Source organism: Dermacentor silvarum, chromosome 1, assembly GCF_013339745.2.
Source record: "Dermacentor silvarum isolate Dsil-2018 chromosome 1, BIME_Dsil_1.4, whole genome shotgun sequence".
Taxonomy (NCBI): Eukaryota; Metazoa; Arthropoda; class Arachnida; order Ixodida; family Ixodidae; genus Dermacentor; species Dermacentor silvarum.
This window is the reverse complement of record NC_051154.1, coordinates 385,306,425-385,322,183: the sequence shown is the minus strand read 5'-3', so window position 1 is coordinate 385,322,183 and position 15,759 is coordinate 385,306,425. Positions and strand designations below refer to the sequence as shown.

Sequence of the window (15,759 nt, the reverse complement as noted above, 5' to 3'; positions counted from 1 at the left end):
CAACTGCTAATCCCTCAGTCCCAGGAGACAATTCTCGGCCGCGATAAAGCGGCGCCAGGTTGGCACGTCTGAGTCGGCGCCGGCCTCCTTTGTCCCGAAAGACCGCCAGACACAACAGCGTCCACTGGTTAAGCTCACTTCGGCTCGCTGAGGACAACCGCGTTTGGCTTACATTTAGCGCGCCGTTGGCACCAAAATCGGAAGTCGTGGCGTCTACGTTGACATCCAAAATGAAATTTGGACTGCGCGCCGCGGTGACATTTTGAAGGTGACATTTTTATGACATCGAGCGTTGTGGCCGTGCCCCACCGCACCGTAGCCTTCGCAGTGCAAGGCATTGAAGAAGGAACGGGAGCACGGCGGATGGATGGATGAAAAACTGTATTAGGGTCCTTTAGGGCGCGCGCAAGCGCGCAGCGGGCCGCTCCCCCGTCGGCGGCCGTGTTTGATTGCCAAAAACTTCGTTTCTGCTGAACTCTTTAAAGTACTTTTTGTGGCAAAACATTTCTGAAATAGTCTATTTTCAAGTAATTTTCTCCACCTCAATTAAAAGTGGTTCAGGGCCCCTTTAAAATACATTCTGCGGGTTTGCTCATACGTGCCAAAACCAATATATGATGATGAGGCATTCCTTAGTGGGAGACCCCTGGTTAATTTTGTCACTTGGGGTTCTTAAACGTGCACCCAAAGCAGAGTGCGCTAGTGTTTAAGCATTGTGCCCCCATCTGAATGCGGCCGCCGTGGTCGGCATCGAATCCATGACCTCGTGTGCTCAGCACCGCAATTCCATGGCCACTGAGCTACCGCAGTGGTTTGATATCACGCTGTCATACAGTGATTTCGGCTTGCTGGTATGACATCGTGAGGGTTATAGCGCGTGAAAAAGACAAGGACGAAGAAAGAGGTGACACACACAGGCGATAACTTGCAACAATATTTATTTCGAGAAAAGGACCCACACATATATACAACTTTTTCGCATACATCATCATACATGCGCCGTCATACATCAACAACGACCACGTACGCAGGAAGTACGAGCCTCGCGTAAACAAGCCACTGCTCCCATATCAGTCCGCGCGCTCTAAGTTGGTTAAGAGGGGAATCGCAAAGACATGCTTGTCAAGCGCGTTATGTATGTCATGTCCTGAGCTGATGACCGACAGCTTCAATGATCAGATCCTCCACCTTCGTTTGGCAGGTTACCCCACACATGTCCTTATTAGCGTTGCTGAGAGTCTGCTGAAGTCGAAGTTATCAAAAACTTCTTCCAGCCTACCTTGTGTAGATAAGAAGAACGTAGCTGTCATCCCGTATATCCACGGCCTATCACACCGTTTAAAGAAAATAGGTCAACGTGCGAATGTTAGGGTTGTGTTTTCAGCTTCTACAAAATTGCAAGGTCTGTGCAGACTAACCAGACCAGGCCTGTTCGAGAAGCGCATGTGCAAAAAGAAACACCAGGACCCGTTTGTTCAATGTTCGGGAGCAATTGTTTACAACCTTCCTTTGAAGTGTGGAAAAAATTACGTGGGACAAAGCGGAAGATGCCTCAACGAGCGTTTAAAGGAACACCGGTACACTGTAGCAGAAAAGCGGGTTGGGTTCCTTGATGCTCACTGCAGGCATTGCAAGTGGGCTGATGCCGGGGCGGATGAAGGTGACCGCTCGACGTGTGCTCCAGCATACAGAGACTGCTCCATCGTGGGAACAGCACGAGGAAGATTAACTCGCAAAATTATCGAAGCAGAAATGATTGATAGGCTCGGGGATAACTGCATTTCACAACCATGATTTCCCTTTCCCGCAAAGAGTTAGCTTACCTGCGTAATGGTGTGTAAGGTATTTTTGTAAACTGCGCATATATGATGATGTATGCGAAAAAGTTGTATATGTGTGGGTCCTTTTCTCGAAATAAATATTGTTGCAAGTTAGCCCCTGTGTGTGTCACCTCTTCCTTCGTCCTTGTCTTTTTCACGCGCTATAAGCCTCGCGTTGATATCACGTTCGTCGAAGAAGTACGAAAGAGGCACAGCAGAGGTTATTAAGGTATTGGGTCCCTATTCGCGAACGCGTTATTGAATAGCTGGGTGTAATCAACGTCATTGCGCTTTATTTGTTTTTGTTTTTCTGCGTAACATGCACAGCGTTTCATGAACACAGAGCACAGACTGCCCAGTGATGGTGAACCTTATCCGAGTGCTTGGCATCCTGCTGCTTAAGGTTCTAAGGCAGGTATACTTGTGAAGATTTTCCAACCACGGTGTTGCCATTTTCGAGGTCGTTGTAGGCCGCAACGGAGAAGCTGCAAGTCCCTTCTGCCAAACGCCGCCCTAGGGTAAACGCATAAGGTGAACATCTTATTAGTAGTAGTAGTAGAAAAACATTATTTTGTACACAAACCGGACGCACTCCTACCCCAGTCCGGTTTCTGTATATAATAAAGTTATAAACATATATAAAAAATCTTCCCTCCACGAGATGCATTAAAGGTGCGCTGTTACTCGTTCTGTGGAGAGAATACGTGCTACCCACTTTGAGCACTCCGTCGTCATTTACGCCTGTCAGATTACGAAAGACATAAGCGGCATTTTCCCTTCTTGGCAACAAACTACTTTACCCGTGAAGAAGCATCAGTGCATACCTGCTTGAGCATTTGGCAAGTTGGTACTAGCCCATTACGCAAAATTTTCCCATTAACTCTACCGGGCTGCATTTAACATATTAAAGTCAAGAAAGCAGAAAAAAACTTTGTGCACTCGCTTTTAAAAATGCCTACGTCCTATCAGGAAAATAAGCTATTGCATCATTTTATCCGGATAGCAAATTTTATCAAATAATCTAAAGCGCGAAGTTTGAGGGCCTGAGACTGATGTGCCGCTCATATAAAGACATTTATTGGACACGTGATGACTTTATCATTTACATCACTTCCAAATTGACGACCTATTATAAACCTAAAATTATGCGCTAACAGGTGTGGAAAAACTGAAACACGCTTTTGTGATCCTCCGCGAGCGGGTATGACTCATGAGGGATTCTTTATCTGAAACGTAGTTAAGTGACCGCAGAACTTTTAGCGATAGGTTAAAAACAGATAGGGCGGTGGACGTTTTTGTTATCCACTAAGAGACGTGTTACAGATAATTGCCTCCAATTCGCGTTTGAAGTTATGCTGGCAGTATACTTAGAAAGCACGGATTATTCGTACCTCTCCTTTATTGTGAATTTGGGAAGACTGTCGGAAGTGCGGTACGTCGTCGTTACAGTGCTAGGTTGTTTTATAACTTTTTGTGCCATTATATTTCGTTTTTCCGTAATCTGGTATGCCATCACCAGCTGTTCTTACTAATTTAGTCTTTGTTATTCAACGCGACGATCTACATCGGAAGTGAGACAAGTGACACGAAAGAGCGCTCTTACTGTCACTTCGCTTACTTCCCATTAGATTGTCGCGCTGCTAACTTAAGATGCAACGTTACCTACAAGCCCGTTAAGCAACCCTTACTAATGGAATTCAGCTGCTGTATTTATGTTCTTTTAGTGTAGTTCAGCTGGTGCTGCAAATCTTCCTCGGTGAAACGTCCACACAGAGCCTAACTGAGGTACTCCTTAGTCGAATAGATTTCTTTTCGCCGCGTTTGTGTTCAGTTATACCGTAGCCTTCTCTTCGCCTACCCCTTGGGACCATGCGTGCCTTCTTCGATTCACGTGCGCCTATCGCGTAGGAACCCGCTCGCACGCATATATTGCAGAATATCCATTTTCTACACAATTATTCGAGAGTATGTCTGTTGTCAAGACGTGCGAAGCCTGCGCTGCGCCCTAATAACTGTTGTGCCAAACACCATAAACACAATAAATAAATCACAGCTAGACGACCAGGTAATCACATTGTAACCATGCACTGTAGCTTGAGGGTGTTAGCAGCAAATTACATGTGCATCGTTGTAAAGCGTTGTGAGGTTTGCGTGTATTGAAACTTATCTTTGGATAAGGCTGAAGCGGGAATAGCAGTTCGCTAGGGGTTTCTACAAAAATTTGGGTTGTAAGCGATGAACTTTCACCTGTCACTGTTAAAGTAGTGTCTGGCAGCCAGGCCATCATGTGGTCACGTGTGCCATTGCTGCAGTCCCATGTGACCACGTATCCTGAGGGCAATCCAGCAGGCACCATAGGCGGGCTCCAGTTGAGACGAACACCGCCGTCATCCAAATGAGTCGGGCTCAGTCCCAACGGCTCACTAGGTTCTGCATGTTCATGCAAGGTTCAGTGTTCTTTTGGTGAATGTTAATGTGCGGGCTGTGAACACAAGGCAGAAAACTTGTTCAATCTGTCGGCGGTGAAAGCGCCTGAGTGTGGTTGGTGGATAATAAAGACATAGTTAAAATACATAAATAACTAAATAAATATATATATGGTAACTCTTGAAGACAACATGCTGCGATGACGTCTGGTCGATGCAGAACGTAGCGCACATGTACGTCTTCAACTGCACCAAAATATGCAGCGGTACGGGTAACTAACCACAAGACATAACTTCGCAAGACGGGTGTTGTCCGCCATTTAATCTTATTCTGCGCGAAACCCTCTTCTTCTTCTTCTCCTCCCCCCTCCCTTCTCTGCTTCTTCTTCTTCCACCGCTTCATCATTATTTAAACTCGGGTTTACGAACCAAAACCACGAACTGATTATGAGGCACACTTAAGAGCAGGGGCTCCGGATTAATTTTGACCACCTGCGGTTGTGCAACATACCATTCAATTAAGTATATGAGAAGTTTCGCATTTCGCTGCCATAATAATCCGACCGCCACGGCCAGGAATTGAACCCACGACCTTGAACTTGTACAGCAGAGAAACGGCAGAGCTACTTAGCCGCTACGGCGGGTCTAATTACAGGGCTACGAAGGCGACTGTAACATTTTAAATTCCTGAATAGCCCTACTATGACAATCGTCAGGCTTTCAACATCAAGCCGTCCCGCAAATTCACGATCGGAAAATGGCGGACGCACCAAGTGTTGTCAGACAACTTAGCATTGGATACTCGAAGAACATATTGGAACAAGTATCCACCAATCCACCAATTGCACCAATCCAACAATCATAAACGTACTGAATATGTTGGTGCTTAGTACCAGAGTCATTTCGTGCCAAGATTTACCTCGTAGCACATTTTAATGACACGCGTATATATAGTGGTAATAAGGGTGAGTGCTCTAGGCGAACATGCCCAATTTGCTTCACAGCAAATGCGGGAGTGCTTAAGTACAGCTGTTCGAAAAATATCTTTGACACCGACTTCGAGTACTGGGTAGGTGCCACTCGGTCTGTACTGGTCTCCAATGAATCTCTTTGATGCTAGCTTGGGTCGCTGGGTATGTGATAGTGATGTGTGCCGCTTCCAATGAGCGTCTTTGACGCCAACTTGGGTAACTAGATATGTGCCATTGGGAATACGCCACTTCGCAATGACGAAAAAGATCCCTTAAATTTATCCGGTGCTAAGCGGAATCAAAACCACGTCACAAGGATTCCTCAAGGACAGCAACCCGACGATTAGCAGGGTGCGCCAAAGTTGCGCTGGGTAAGTGCGGCTTTTCGATGACCGTCTTTCACGCCAACGTCTTAGCGAGCTGAGCCATGAATGCAGTGGGTATGTGTCACTCTTCAAACAATTGGAGCGCGGCAGAGAAGAAAACACTCGAGGTACTCGTCAGGAAAATGGTCAAGCGGGTGCTAGGTCTCCCCTTGAGAACTAGCACAGCTAAATTACTATCTCTGGGTGTTCACAACACTATAGACGAGTTGATAGAGGCTCAGCGTATGGCACAGGTCGCCAGACTCTCTAACACCACTGTAGGCAAAACGATTCTCGAAAAGGCAGGCATCAACTCGCTTCTTACCTTTGAAAGGGCAACACCACTGCCACAAGCAATTAGAGAAATTATCGAAGTCATCAGCTACCCAGAAACATGCACCCGATTCACAATGTGGGCAGAAGAAAAGGCAGGGCTAAGGCCATCCTAGAGAAGCTAGACAGCCGGGGCGATGGCGCAATCTTTGTAGATGCCGTTAGAATGACTGCAGACAAATACACGGTAACGGTAGTTAACAAAGAAGGGCGGCTACTCAATGCTGCCACAGTTCAAACCAAGTCCGCGAGTATCGCTGAGCAAGTAGCCATTTCGCTCGCTATGACAATGAAAGATACCTTCACCATCTTCACCGACTCCATGTCTGCCGTAAGGGCTTTCGACTCCAATCACATCGCGGAAAAGGCCGCCATGATTCTGACTCACTGCAAAGTGTACTCTCACGAGTTGGTGTGGTTTCCCGCCCATATAGGTGGGGCCGTCGACGGCATCCTCAATCCCAACGAAATGGCTCACGCCCGGGCGCGAGGACTCGCGTGCCGCCCGGGCGCGTCGGGTCCTTCTCGACCGGGCCTCCCTCACCCCGACGGGTGTGGGGCGGGAATTTGGAGATGCTGCCGGCGGAGACGCGCTGACCACCTTTAATGAGATCACGAATCACCACAATCTAGGTAGGAGAACCCTCCCCACTCCTCACAAATAACTTTCCAGAGGCCAGGAGATAGCCTTCCGACTAATTCAAACGAACACCTTTCCGTCGCCAGCCATTATGGCCAGCTACATGGAAATCTCCCCTGGGTGCTCTCTCTGTGGCGAATGAGCCACCTGTAATCACATCATGTGGGGCTGCCCCCGCTTACAAATCATCTCCAGGGTACAGCGCATCGACGATACCGACTTCTACACCTGCATCACGAGCTCGGACATTCGGAGCCAGCTATGAGCGATCCAGGGGGCCTGCGAGGTTGCAGGGGGTCTTGGACTCCCGGTCCCGACGTGGGTGACGCCTAAGGAGGGTCGCTAGTCCACCCTCCCCCCAGGATAAAATAAAGTCCGTCTGTCTGTCTGTCACTCACTCACTCACTCACTCACTCACTCACTCACTCACTCACTCACTCACTCACACACTCACTCACTCACTCTTCAATGAACCCCTCGCCAACTTGGATGCGCCATTGAGTGTAGGAGCAGTGAGGGAATAATCCGCCTTTGGCATTGCGCTGTGGCGCCACCTTAGCGGGCTCCGCGAGAAACAATATGTACGGCGTCGGGGCCCCGCGGGACGCAGAGGCACGCTGCAAGAAGCGAGCTGAAATGGGTTTGTGCATTTGTCAGTCGTTGTAATTTTCGTTTTGTGTGAGTCACCGCTTGTTGGACAGGATGACTGTGGTGCGACTTACAGCCGCAAGTCGTTCATATATGATGACAGGATTTCGTAGAGCTACGCCGACAAAACCAGTCACTGTGCGATGTGCCTCTGAACGAATACATCGCACCGTAACGCGATTGACACAGCGCCTACGCTTGTGTTCCTGTTGTTCATATTTATTCGTACCGAATATGAGTCCAAACATGCTTCGGAAGTTGAAATGCACGAACGTGAGCACTCGCCAGCCGCCCACATCAAGTTAAGCTAGGGTCGATTTCGCTCAGCGGAGCATTCATTTGCCACTGTTAGACCTGCACTGAACGTAAACGTATGCTAATAGGATGATAAAAACTGCTTTTATAGCTGATTCTTGCCCACAGTGGCCATAGCTCGTTGGAGGGGTGACACTGCGCCCAGAGTATTTATGCAACGCAAGAACGGCGCATTTGTTTACATCGGCACGCGTACGGCCACCGCTCGCTGTTCGCGTCAAGTACAGTAGAAACCGTGCACCGCTCACACTAAATAATAAGGAAATGTTCAAAGCATATATGAACACTTATCATGCACATATAAGAAGCGATCACACTGAGACGAGAGGGCATGAACGTCGCGGGCACATCGAAACCGGCGACAACGATCACCTAGCCACACTGGCACGCGAAAATGCCGATGCAACAAGCGGTGTTGTTGCTTACGATGCAGTATCGAAAGGGCCATCACTTGTTGCCTGTTTAGCATAAGAGGCAAACTGTGTTTTCGTAACTACTAAATCTGGCCGCATAAAAATACACTCTCCGTAATTGCACTTCGTTCTGGAAGCGCCAGCGACTGCGACCGACAGCCTCCGTTCACGAACGGTATTAGCACTGCACCATGTTGCCGCTTCCCACTCTGTGTGTGCATCGTACTATGCTAAGAGTGGTTCACTTCACGTCGGTATGGTCAGTACCGAACTATATAAGCAGTTTCTTTCGTCGTACTTGCTTATCCTATATTTCAGGTCCGCCGGTAGCGGACGAACTCGTAGGCTGTGCTATAGGCCTAATAAAGCTGCCTGAACGAGATCGAGACCGCCTCAAACTTGATGTGGACGGCTGTAAAGAGCTGTAAATTGTGCATACCAGCGTCGGAAGCACGTTTACACTCAATTTGAGCGTCAATAAATACATACACAAGAGCATTTGCGACGATATTCACGTTGTCGGTGAGATGTTCTCACTCGGCGGCCGCTGGCACGGTTATCAGCACACTGGTTTTGTCGTCGTCGTCAGCACGAAAGCTTATCACACTACGATCATTCGTTGTCCTCGGTCGCGTCGTCGGTCGCTTCTTCGTCATATACTTGTATGACAATACAGGTCTCCCACTGGCACAGCATTACAACTATACAGCCGGCCGAGTGTTGGCGCCGGCGTGAGGCCGACTCCTTACCGACATGGGTTTCGTGTCGGCATATATTGTGATGTACCGGACGTTCACCGAATATCGCTGTGAACAGCTGAAGTTTCTACCGAAACACAGCGCAAATACCGCGTCGTCGACCGGCACAGCGCCGACAATGAGAGTTCGCGTGCTCGACGGCTATGCTGTATACGCGTGCGTCGTCGGCTGCACGAACCAACGACGCCGTACAAAACATTTTCGGCGCTTGCCGCTAGGGTACAGCGCATGCGCACTCGGGACATGCGAAAGGCTGATTCTCAGCATTTGCAGGCACCGGCGTGCCGTGCTTGTCCCCTCGGAGGCCACGCGTGGGCTTCTCGGCAGTGCTACTATATGGCGCAGCCTGTCCAGTAAAAAGCGTCAGAGAGGAGCCTGGTTGCCACATGAGTCGTTTTTTAGCGTTCGCATGCACTGGCGCGCCATGTATTTCGAAGGCGACGAGCCGGCTTCGTAGCTGCACCGCTAGATGGCGCCGAGTGATCTTAGGCAACGAGTAATGGTGCAAGTGCTAGCGTTCGCAAATGCCATTCTATGCCTAAAACTGGATATCTTGTCGGGGTTGGAAGTTAACCAAACGTCGCTAGGCACTTAAACTTTGGGAGCCGACGGTTAAACCACAAATGAGGCAATGTAGGGCGACATGGGTTGCGCCTCTTTTCAAGTCCGAGAACCGCAGAGCAAAACTCATTTCGAAATAAAACTCAGGAACATAGATCAAAATACATGGGTGGCAAAAGTTCACAAGTATCTGTATCTGGAAAGCGTGGGGAGAGAATGGACTGAAGAAGTCAAGATAGTTGGAAACCAAGTACAGGCTAATTGAAAGTACAAATAGACAATCAGGAGTCATCAGAACATAACAGAAACAGTGACAGAGAATTGGATACAAATAATGGAAACAAAAACAACCACGGAGATTTACAAGAATCGGAAGATAGAAATTAGAAGGGATAATCTGTAGGATAACACAAAGGGCGGCGCCTTCCTATTTTAGGCATGAGCTCATTGCCAGAGGACAAAAACGCACCGGAACAAATATTCTGAACACGATTAGGCATGTCTCTGCGGCAGCAAAAATCCAGAGAGCACTCAGCACATCCCAATGGAATACGAAGGAATTCGCCCAGTGACATCCGCAGATAACGTACATCTTCCAGAAGCGCTTGGAAATAGTGTGGATGGAAGCATCAACCGATTAGCAAGCGAGATACGCAAAAGTTTATAAGAGTATTAGTAGAAAAAGCAGGAAAGATATTAATACGCTTATGTAGCAGTATAAAGCTAGATGACGTTTTGAGCAAGAAAAAAAGATCTGCCACCGGCCCGTTTCAAAGCTGAGGCCAATAAATCATCATCAAGCACGAAAGAGGAAGCCCGTGTGCTGCAATGCCGGCGTCGTCCATAACACGTTGCGACGGTAGCAACATCTCGTGTCGCTATATTGTTTAAATGCTAAACGCATTACCGTCGACAAACATAGTGAGACAGGTTCTGCCGATTTTATAGTGTTCTGACAAAAAACAAAGGCATGTCATGTAGTATATGCATGACCTGACAAACTCTCGCTTCGCCGTTTGTAGGGAACGTACGAGGTACCTGAAACCTCCGTGCGGACGTCCGCCCAGGTCTCTGGTCCGCATCCACGATAGCTGCAGCCGCGGACGCCCACTCTGTACAATGTGTAGGGTAGCAATCCGAAGAGCCGGAGAAATACGTGGTGCTCGTGAGGGTTCACCGAGTGGAATGTGGCGTCGCAGTCCAAGTGTGCCTGGCAACCAGCCCACCTGGTTCCGTTGTCAAGGCTTACCTGAAGGGAGGCCCCGGCATTCAATGGCGTACCCAGAAATTTAACTCAGGAGGGGTACTCCCCTCAGCAGCAACTTTCTATATATATATATATATATATATATATATATATATAGAGAGAGAGAGAGAGAGAGAATGCAGTTGCCGTGCTGCTGGCAAGCGAGCCCCTCATCAGGAATATAGATATATATATATATATATATATATACATACATATACATAAGGTGCTTGTTTAGACAGTACAGGTTTTCTAGAAAGTAACTATTACCGTGAGACACTTGTCTTCGCATACGAGTGCTACGGCGAGGCGGAAGTGCTTTGCCGCTGCTTAAGGTACCCTGAAAAAAACTACAAAAAATAACTTGCTAGTTAACGTTTTTATAAACACCTTCTGGGCAATTGTTCACATGGAACACTTGTAGGACGTTAAAATTTATGGCATACCCGTTTTTATAAATCCTAAAAAATCGGAAGTAATTTGATATATTCATCATCGAAATTGTAGGACACATCCAGGCAATATCGAGACTGAGCGCGACCCGCCGTGGCTGCTCTGTGGCTATGGTGATCGTGGTTTTGGCACTTAAGACCCCATAGTTTAACTTTTCAATCGAGACTGGGCGCGCAACGCTGTGCGTCAGACGGCAACGCTCCGTAAAAAAGTGCGGGAAGAAGTTTGAACCATAGCATGCCGCGGCAAATCCTGACTCGACATACAGCGGCGCAAGCTTCGCAGGCAAAGCGTGTCGTATCAATGGCAGAAACGGGCAGATAGGGCACGCACAGTCATACTTTTCAGGTGCTGAGATAAAATACTTTTGAACACACCTCCACACAGCCCTGAACGTGTGGAATTATACCCGCTCAAGCTAACGTCATTATTTTGACCTTTATAAAAACTTTGGTTACGTGCAAGCCTTCGTAGACAATCGCCTAACGTACGCCCTCACATACCAACTCATAGACCTCGCAGACCTCACAACTCGCTCGTCACAGACCAAGCAAACCATCTCCTGCGAGAAGCGCACAAAACTGCGCTCGCCCTCTCAGTTCAAGCGAGCACCGACCGTCGCACGTACATGGGAATACACAATAGCCTCGAGCAAAACGCAGCCGCTGCACCAGTGGCGAAGCGGCAGTGACTCACCACCACGACACAGAGCAGGTTCGTCCTGGAACGATTAGGCCACCCACTGAACCCAGAGTACTTCAGCGGTCCAGCAGAGATGCTAAACAAAGCCAGCAGAGACAAGATTCACATCATGCCCATCCCCGAGAACATGCAACGGGGGACTCATGCGGGGAGAAGACGAGCCCGCGTCCGAACACTCCGGCGACAGTACCACCACAATCCCAACACGTATACAACACGGACGCGAGCCGCATCGCGGGAAGGAATTGCTGCACGATCGCAGTCACGAGACACGGCCGGCAGATCCTAGCGGCCACAGTCAAGACGCGATCGGTAACCAACACAGAGACGGTGGCCATTGCAACGTTCCTAAATGATGCAGACCGAAAAGAAATACCCTACAATGTGCTAAACGACTCCCAAGTGGCGTCTTGCTGTCCACTGCGCCAGCAGGAATGTTAAGAAAGCCCCTCCGACTGGACCACGGAATGACCTGATGTCCGGCACACGAGGCTATGGAGGAAAACGAGGCAACAGACCCCGCCGCTTGAGAATGCGAACAATCGAGCGGCCGGCTCGACCCTCGGATCCCCTCCAACCAACACATCACCGGCCACGCTGCGGGAGATCCTTGCCCTCCAGAGGAGCGAGCTACGAAGACTCGCTTCCCCCCTCCCAAAACTCACACGCAGTCAGGGAAGTGACAGGAGCAGAACTGAAACCAACACTTCTCCAAACCTCCTCCAACAAAGGAAAATCGCATCGTCGGCGCCAGACCCCGCTTGCCCCTGGCGCGTGGACCGACCCACACTGAGACATATCACGTGGGAGTGCGGGAGAGACAGTGGACTCACCATTCACACTAACCTCAACCTTCTCGCTGCCATTGGAAACGCGACTCACGGCCTGACATCTGGAGAAGCAAACAGCTCTTCTAGATCAGGCCCAACGAGCAACCCGCGCCAGTGGAGCTCTGGATCAACGGCCCCACTCTTAGGCAGCCTTGTACTTTCCGTCATTTTCTCTCTTCCCACACACATACCACTTTAATGGGCAAGTGGACACTGAACTTCATGATGTGGGGTGTTCAGTGGCGCAAGGGCCAATATCTCCAAAGAGTGTCATGCAAGTGGTGATGGGGTGTCAGGTAATTGTCAATGAGATGGAAAGGTGAATTGCATTTGGTAGATGGACATGGCTGTTAAAGGACCTAAACATTAGTCGCTGGCAAGTGCTTAAAATAGATAGGTATTAAAATAATGGCCAAAGTAGTGAGGTGCGCTACGACTAAAAAATATATGTTTACAGAGACCTGATACACTATGATGAGTTAGTATCAGTAGCACTATTACCTCATGAGGGCCCTAAGGCACCCGATTCCATTTGCTCTACAAAACTACTATCGCAGCAGCACCATTTGGTTAGAGGATGCGGCAAAATACTCTTGTGCAGATAACCTGTAGCACGACATCATTTAGTAAATATAAAACCGTCTTCGTCTCAAGAAAACGGCTGTGCGGCTAGAAAAAATGCCGGAAGTAGCGGGACACGAGGTCGATAGGCTTGCGGTAAGTGCTTTTCCCGTTCAGTCTGCGCTTTCTTACCCTGCACAAGGATGTGGAGGGCGGTGAGCCTTTCACCACATCCAGCGCAGAATGGAGGTTTGCAGCCACTGGGTGTGCAGTATGTGTGTCCTATACGAAGTCAACAGAACAAGACATCGGTTTGTCGCGATTTTATTGTAGGTAACGAGATGCCTAACTACTTTATTAGATGGAGCTTATTAGAGATTTCGGCATCCCACATGCGTTGCCAATGGCCTCTTAATTTTTTTTACCGAACGAAGGGCTTCAATCTACGGTGGGTTCTGCTGTGGAAGAATTGCAAGCTCTTCTTGTTGTGCATGTGACTGTTTCGTCCGCTATCCAATTTCCTTCAATGCATATGTGCTCTGGCATTCAGCTTATTGTTACATAATGATTAGATATGTATGTTGGAAATAGGAGTGCATAAAGATGACTTAGCACGGGATCTTTACATTTACGGACCGACATTGGAGATATGACCAAACTTAGAGGATCAATAAATATTGTGGCTTTTTGTAACTTCTTCAAATCTCAAGTGTCTACAACAAAAAGATGTACCTTTCGCAGCTCTCTGTCTTTGCACGTACACATGTTCTTCTGCCTTGCGACTTAACTTGCTTCTAATTTGGAAATGTTTTTGGTGGTTAAAGGCTCACGAATCAATCCTTAAGCTTTCTTTTGATTTGTGTGCCCTTTCTTACATTCTTCATTCCACAATGGGCTGCGACCTTTACTAGCGAGTTTGTTTCATACATTTCGTAGCAGATTCAATAAAAAAAAATTCGTCGGCCCTTCCACTCCATGAAAATCGCTAACACGTGAAGCTGAAACGTGCGGCTCCGGTGTTTATCAATGGGTTAATTCCAAGGGTTCATTAAAGTATTTCTCACTTATGAGATTACACACACGTTCCGCTGCGACGGTCACTGACGTCAATGACGGTATGCCCGTAGTGCGCCGTTGTCGCTTGCGTTCGATGTCTCGAGTTTGCTCGGCGGCGTAGTTAGCAGCATTCGCCCGCCATTGCCGCTTGCGATTCTTCGAAATTAAATTGCTTCAAATTTAAAGCTGTCCGTTACGGTAAGACAGTGCATGGCTCATACCCCCTTAAGCAGTGGCTCATACCCCGTAAACGCGGCCTCCCCGTTACGACGACAAAAGAGAAGTGAAATTCTACGCTGGAATGATGAGCGGCAACGCAGCCAGCTGTGGAAGAAGACGTCCACGACGACGAACGCGGGAGCAGTGGCACAAGTGCGTACCGAGCACGAGCGCGATTGCAATCAGAAGGGCACCAACGAGCCAGCTGCGGAAGAAGACGACGACTCTCGAGCCAATCCTGATGATGATCGTTCTCTGTACATAGGCGATTTCACCTAGCCATATACGATTTCGTCTAGCCATATAAAGCTTCACTTTAGTGAAACCTGTTAGACCCGCTGCGGTGGCTTAGCGTATATGGTGTTGCGCTGCTAAGCACTACGTCGCTGGATCGAATCCCGGCCGCGGCGGCCGCATTTCGATGGACGCGAAATGCAAAAACGCCAGTGTGTCATGCATTAAGGGCACGTAAAGATCCCCTGGTGGTCAAAATTATTCTAATCTGGAGTCCCCCACTCCGGCGTGCCTCATAATCAAATCGTACTTTTCGCACGCAAAACCCCAGAATTCAACTCATTTCAACAACTGTTAGATATACCACAGCGTCGTCTACATTATAAGCAGCAGCGTTCTCTCGAACAAATATGTGAGCTCTCAGAACAGTTCTCTGTTAGCTTTATCGAATTTCCATTGCGGAAAATGTGGTGCGCATATACCTTGTTTTGTGAAGTGTAACATAGTTGGGAAATGGTCGCATCCAAAGGTGTTCTTAAGAACGGACCACTCCAGATAGAGCATGAGTGTACTCGACACTATGCTTAAGCCCATGGAGGAGTATCTGATATGTGCAACGCTGTAGTACGTTGGCTCTTTCTTTTTAAGCGCATATACACCTTAAAAAAGGGGAAGTTTTCAATTGTGCGCTCTCTCGCATCACAACGAGAGGCTTCCCATGGCGTGTATGTGCATTTACATCGCCAAAAATTATGTATGACGACGGACGTTCATCGACAACGCGCTGAAATTTTGTTCTCTAAAGTTGGGAGCATGGGAGATGTAGATAAAACTAATTGCAATGGCACGGCTCGGACAGCAACTGCCTCAAGGGAAGTTCTGAGTTTTAATTGCTGGCAACACCTTTATCGACTATTATGGTCATACCACCAGAAGCGGCGAGAACGTCGTCATGGTCTTTGCGCAAAGGGGCATATTGGCTAGAAAATTCGTCTATATTGATTTCAAGTGTGTTTCCTGAACCCACAGCACCTTTGGAATGAATTGACGAAGGAGTTATTTAATATCATCAAGATTATGGAGAAGTCCTTTGAAGTTTCATTACAATATTTGTGTGTTCATAATGAGAAAGAAGTTACCGCTGTTTCTATAGAGGGAAAATTTTGCTTACAGGGCGATTTGTGTTACAAGTAATGTGGGACTTTGCC

General features: G+C 48.1%; 1 protein-coding gene across 6 annotated transcripts in view; it reads right to left on the bottom strand.

The window, feature by feature from the left end:
* Positions 1-2,073: 2,073 nt before the first annotated feature.
* LOC119446088 (protein sidekick-2-like) overlaps positions 2,074-15,759 on the bottom strand; it is a 224,147-nt gene continuing 210,461 nt past the window's right edge. For 2 of the 6 annotated variants that reach the window (XM_049660633.1, XM_049660635.1), the window contains exons 11-13: positions 10,289-10,499; positions 4,068-4,250; positions 2,074-2,333 (exon numbers count right to left, since the gene is read on the bottom strand). In XM_049660633.1, coding sequence (XP_049516590.1) covers positions 2,227-2,333; positions 4,068-4,250; positions 10,289-10,499 — 501 coding nt within the window. In that variant the 3' untranslated portion in view covers positions 2,074-2,226. The remainder of the gene's footprint in view (positions 2,334-4,067; positions 4,251-10,288; positions 10,500-15,759) is intronic. The other 4 variants (XM_049660631.1, XM_049660632.1, XM_049660636.1 and 1 more) reach the window with 3 other exon arrangements.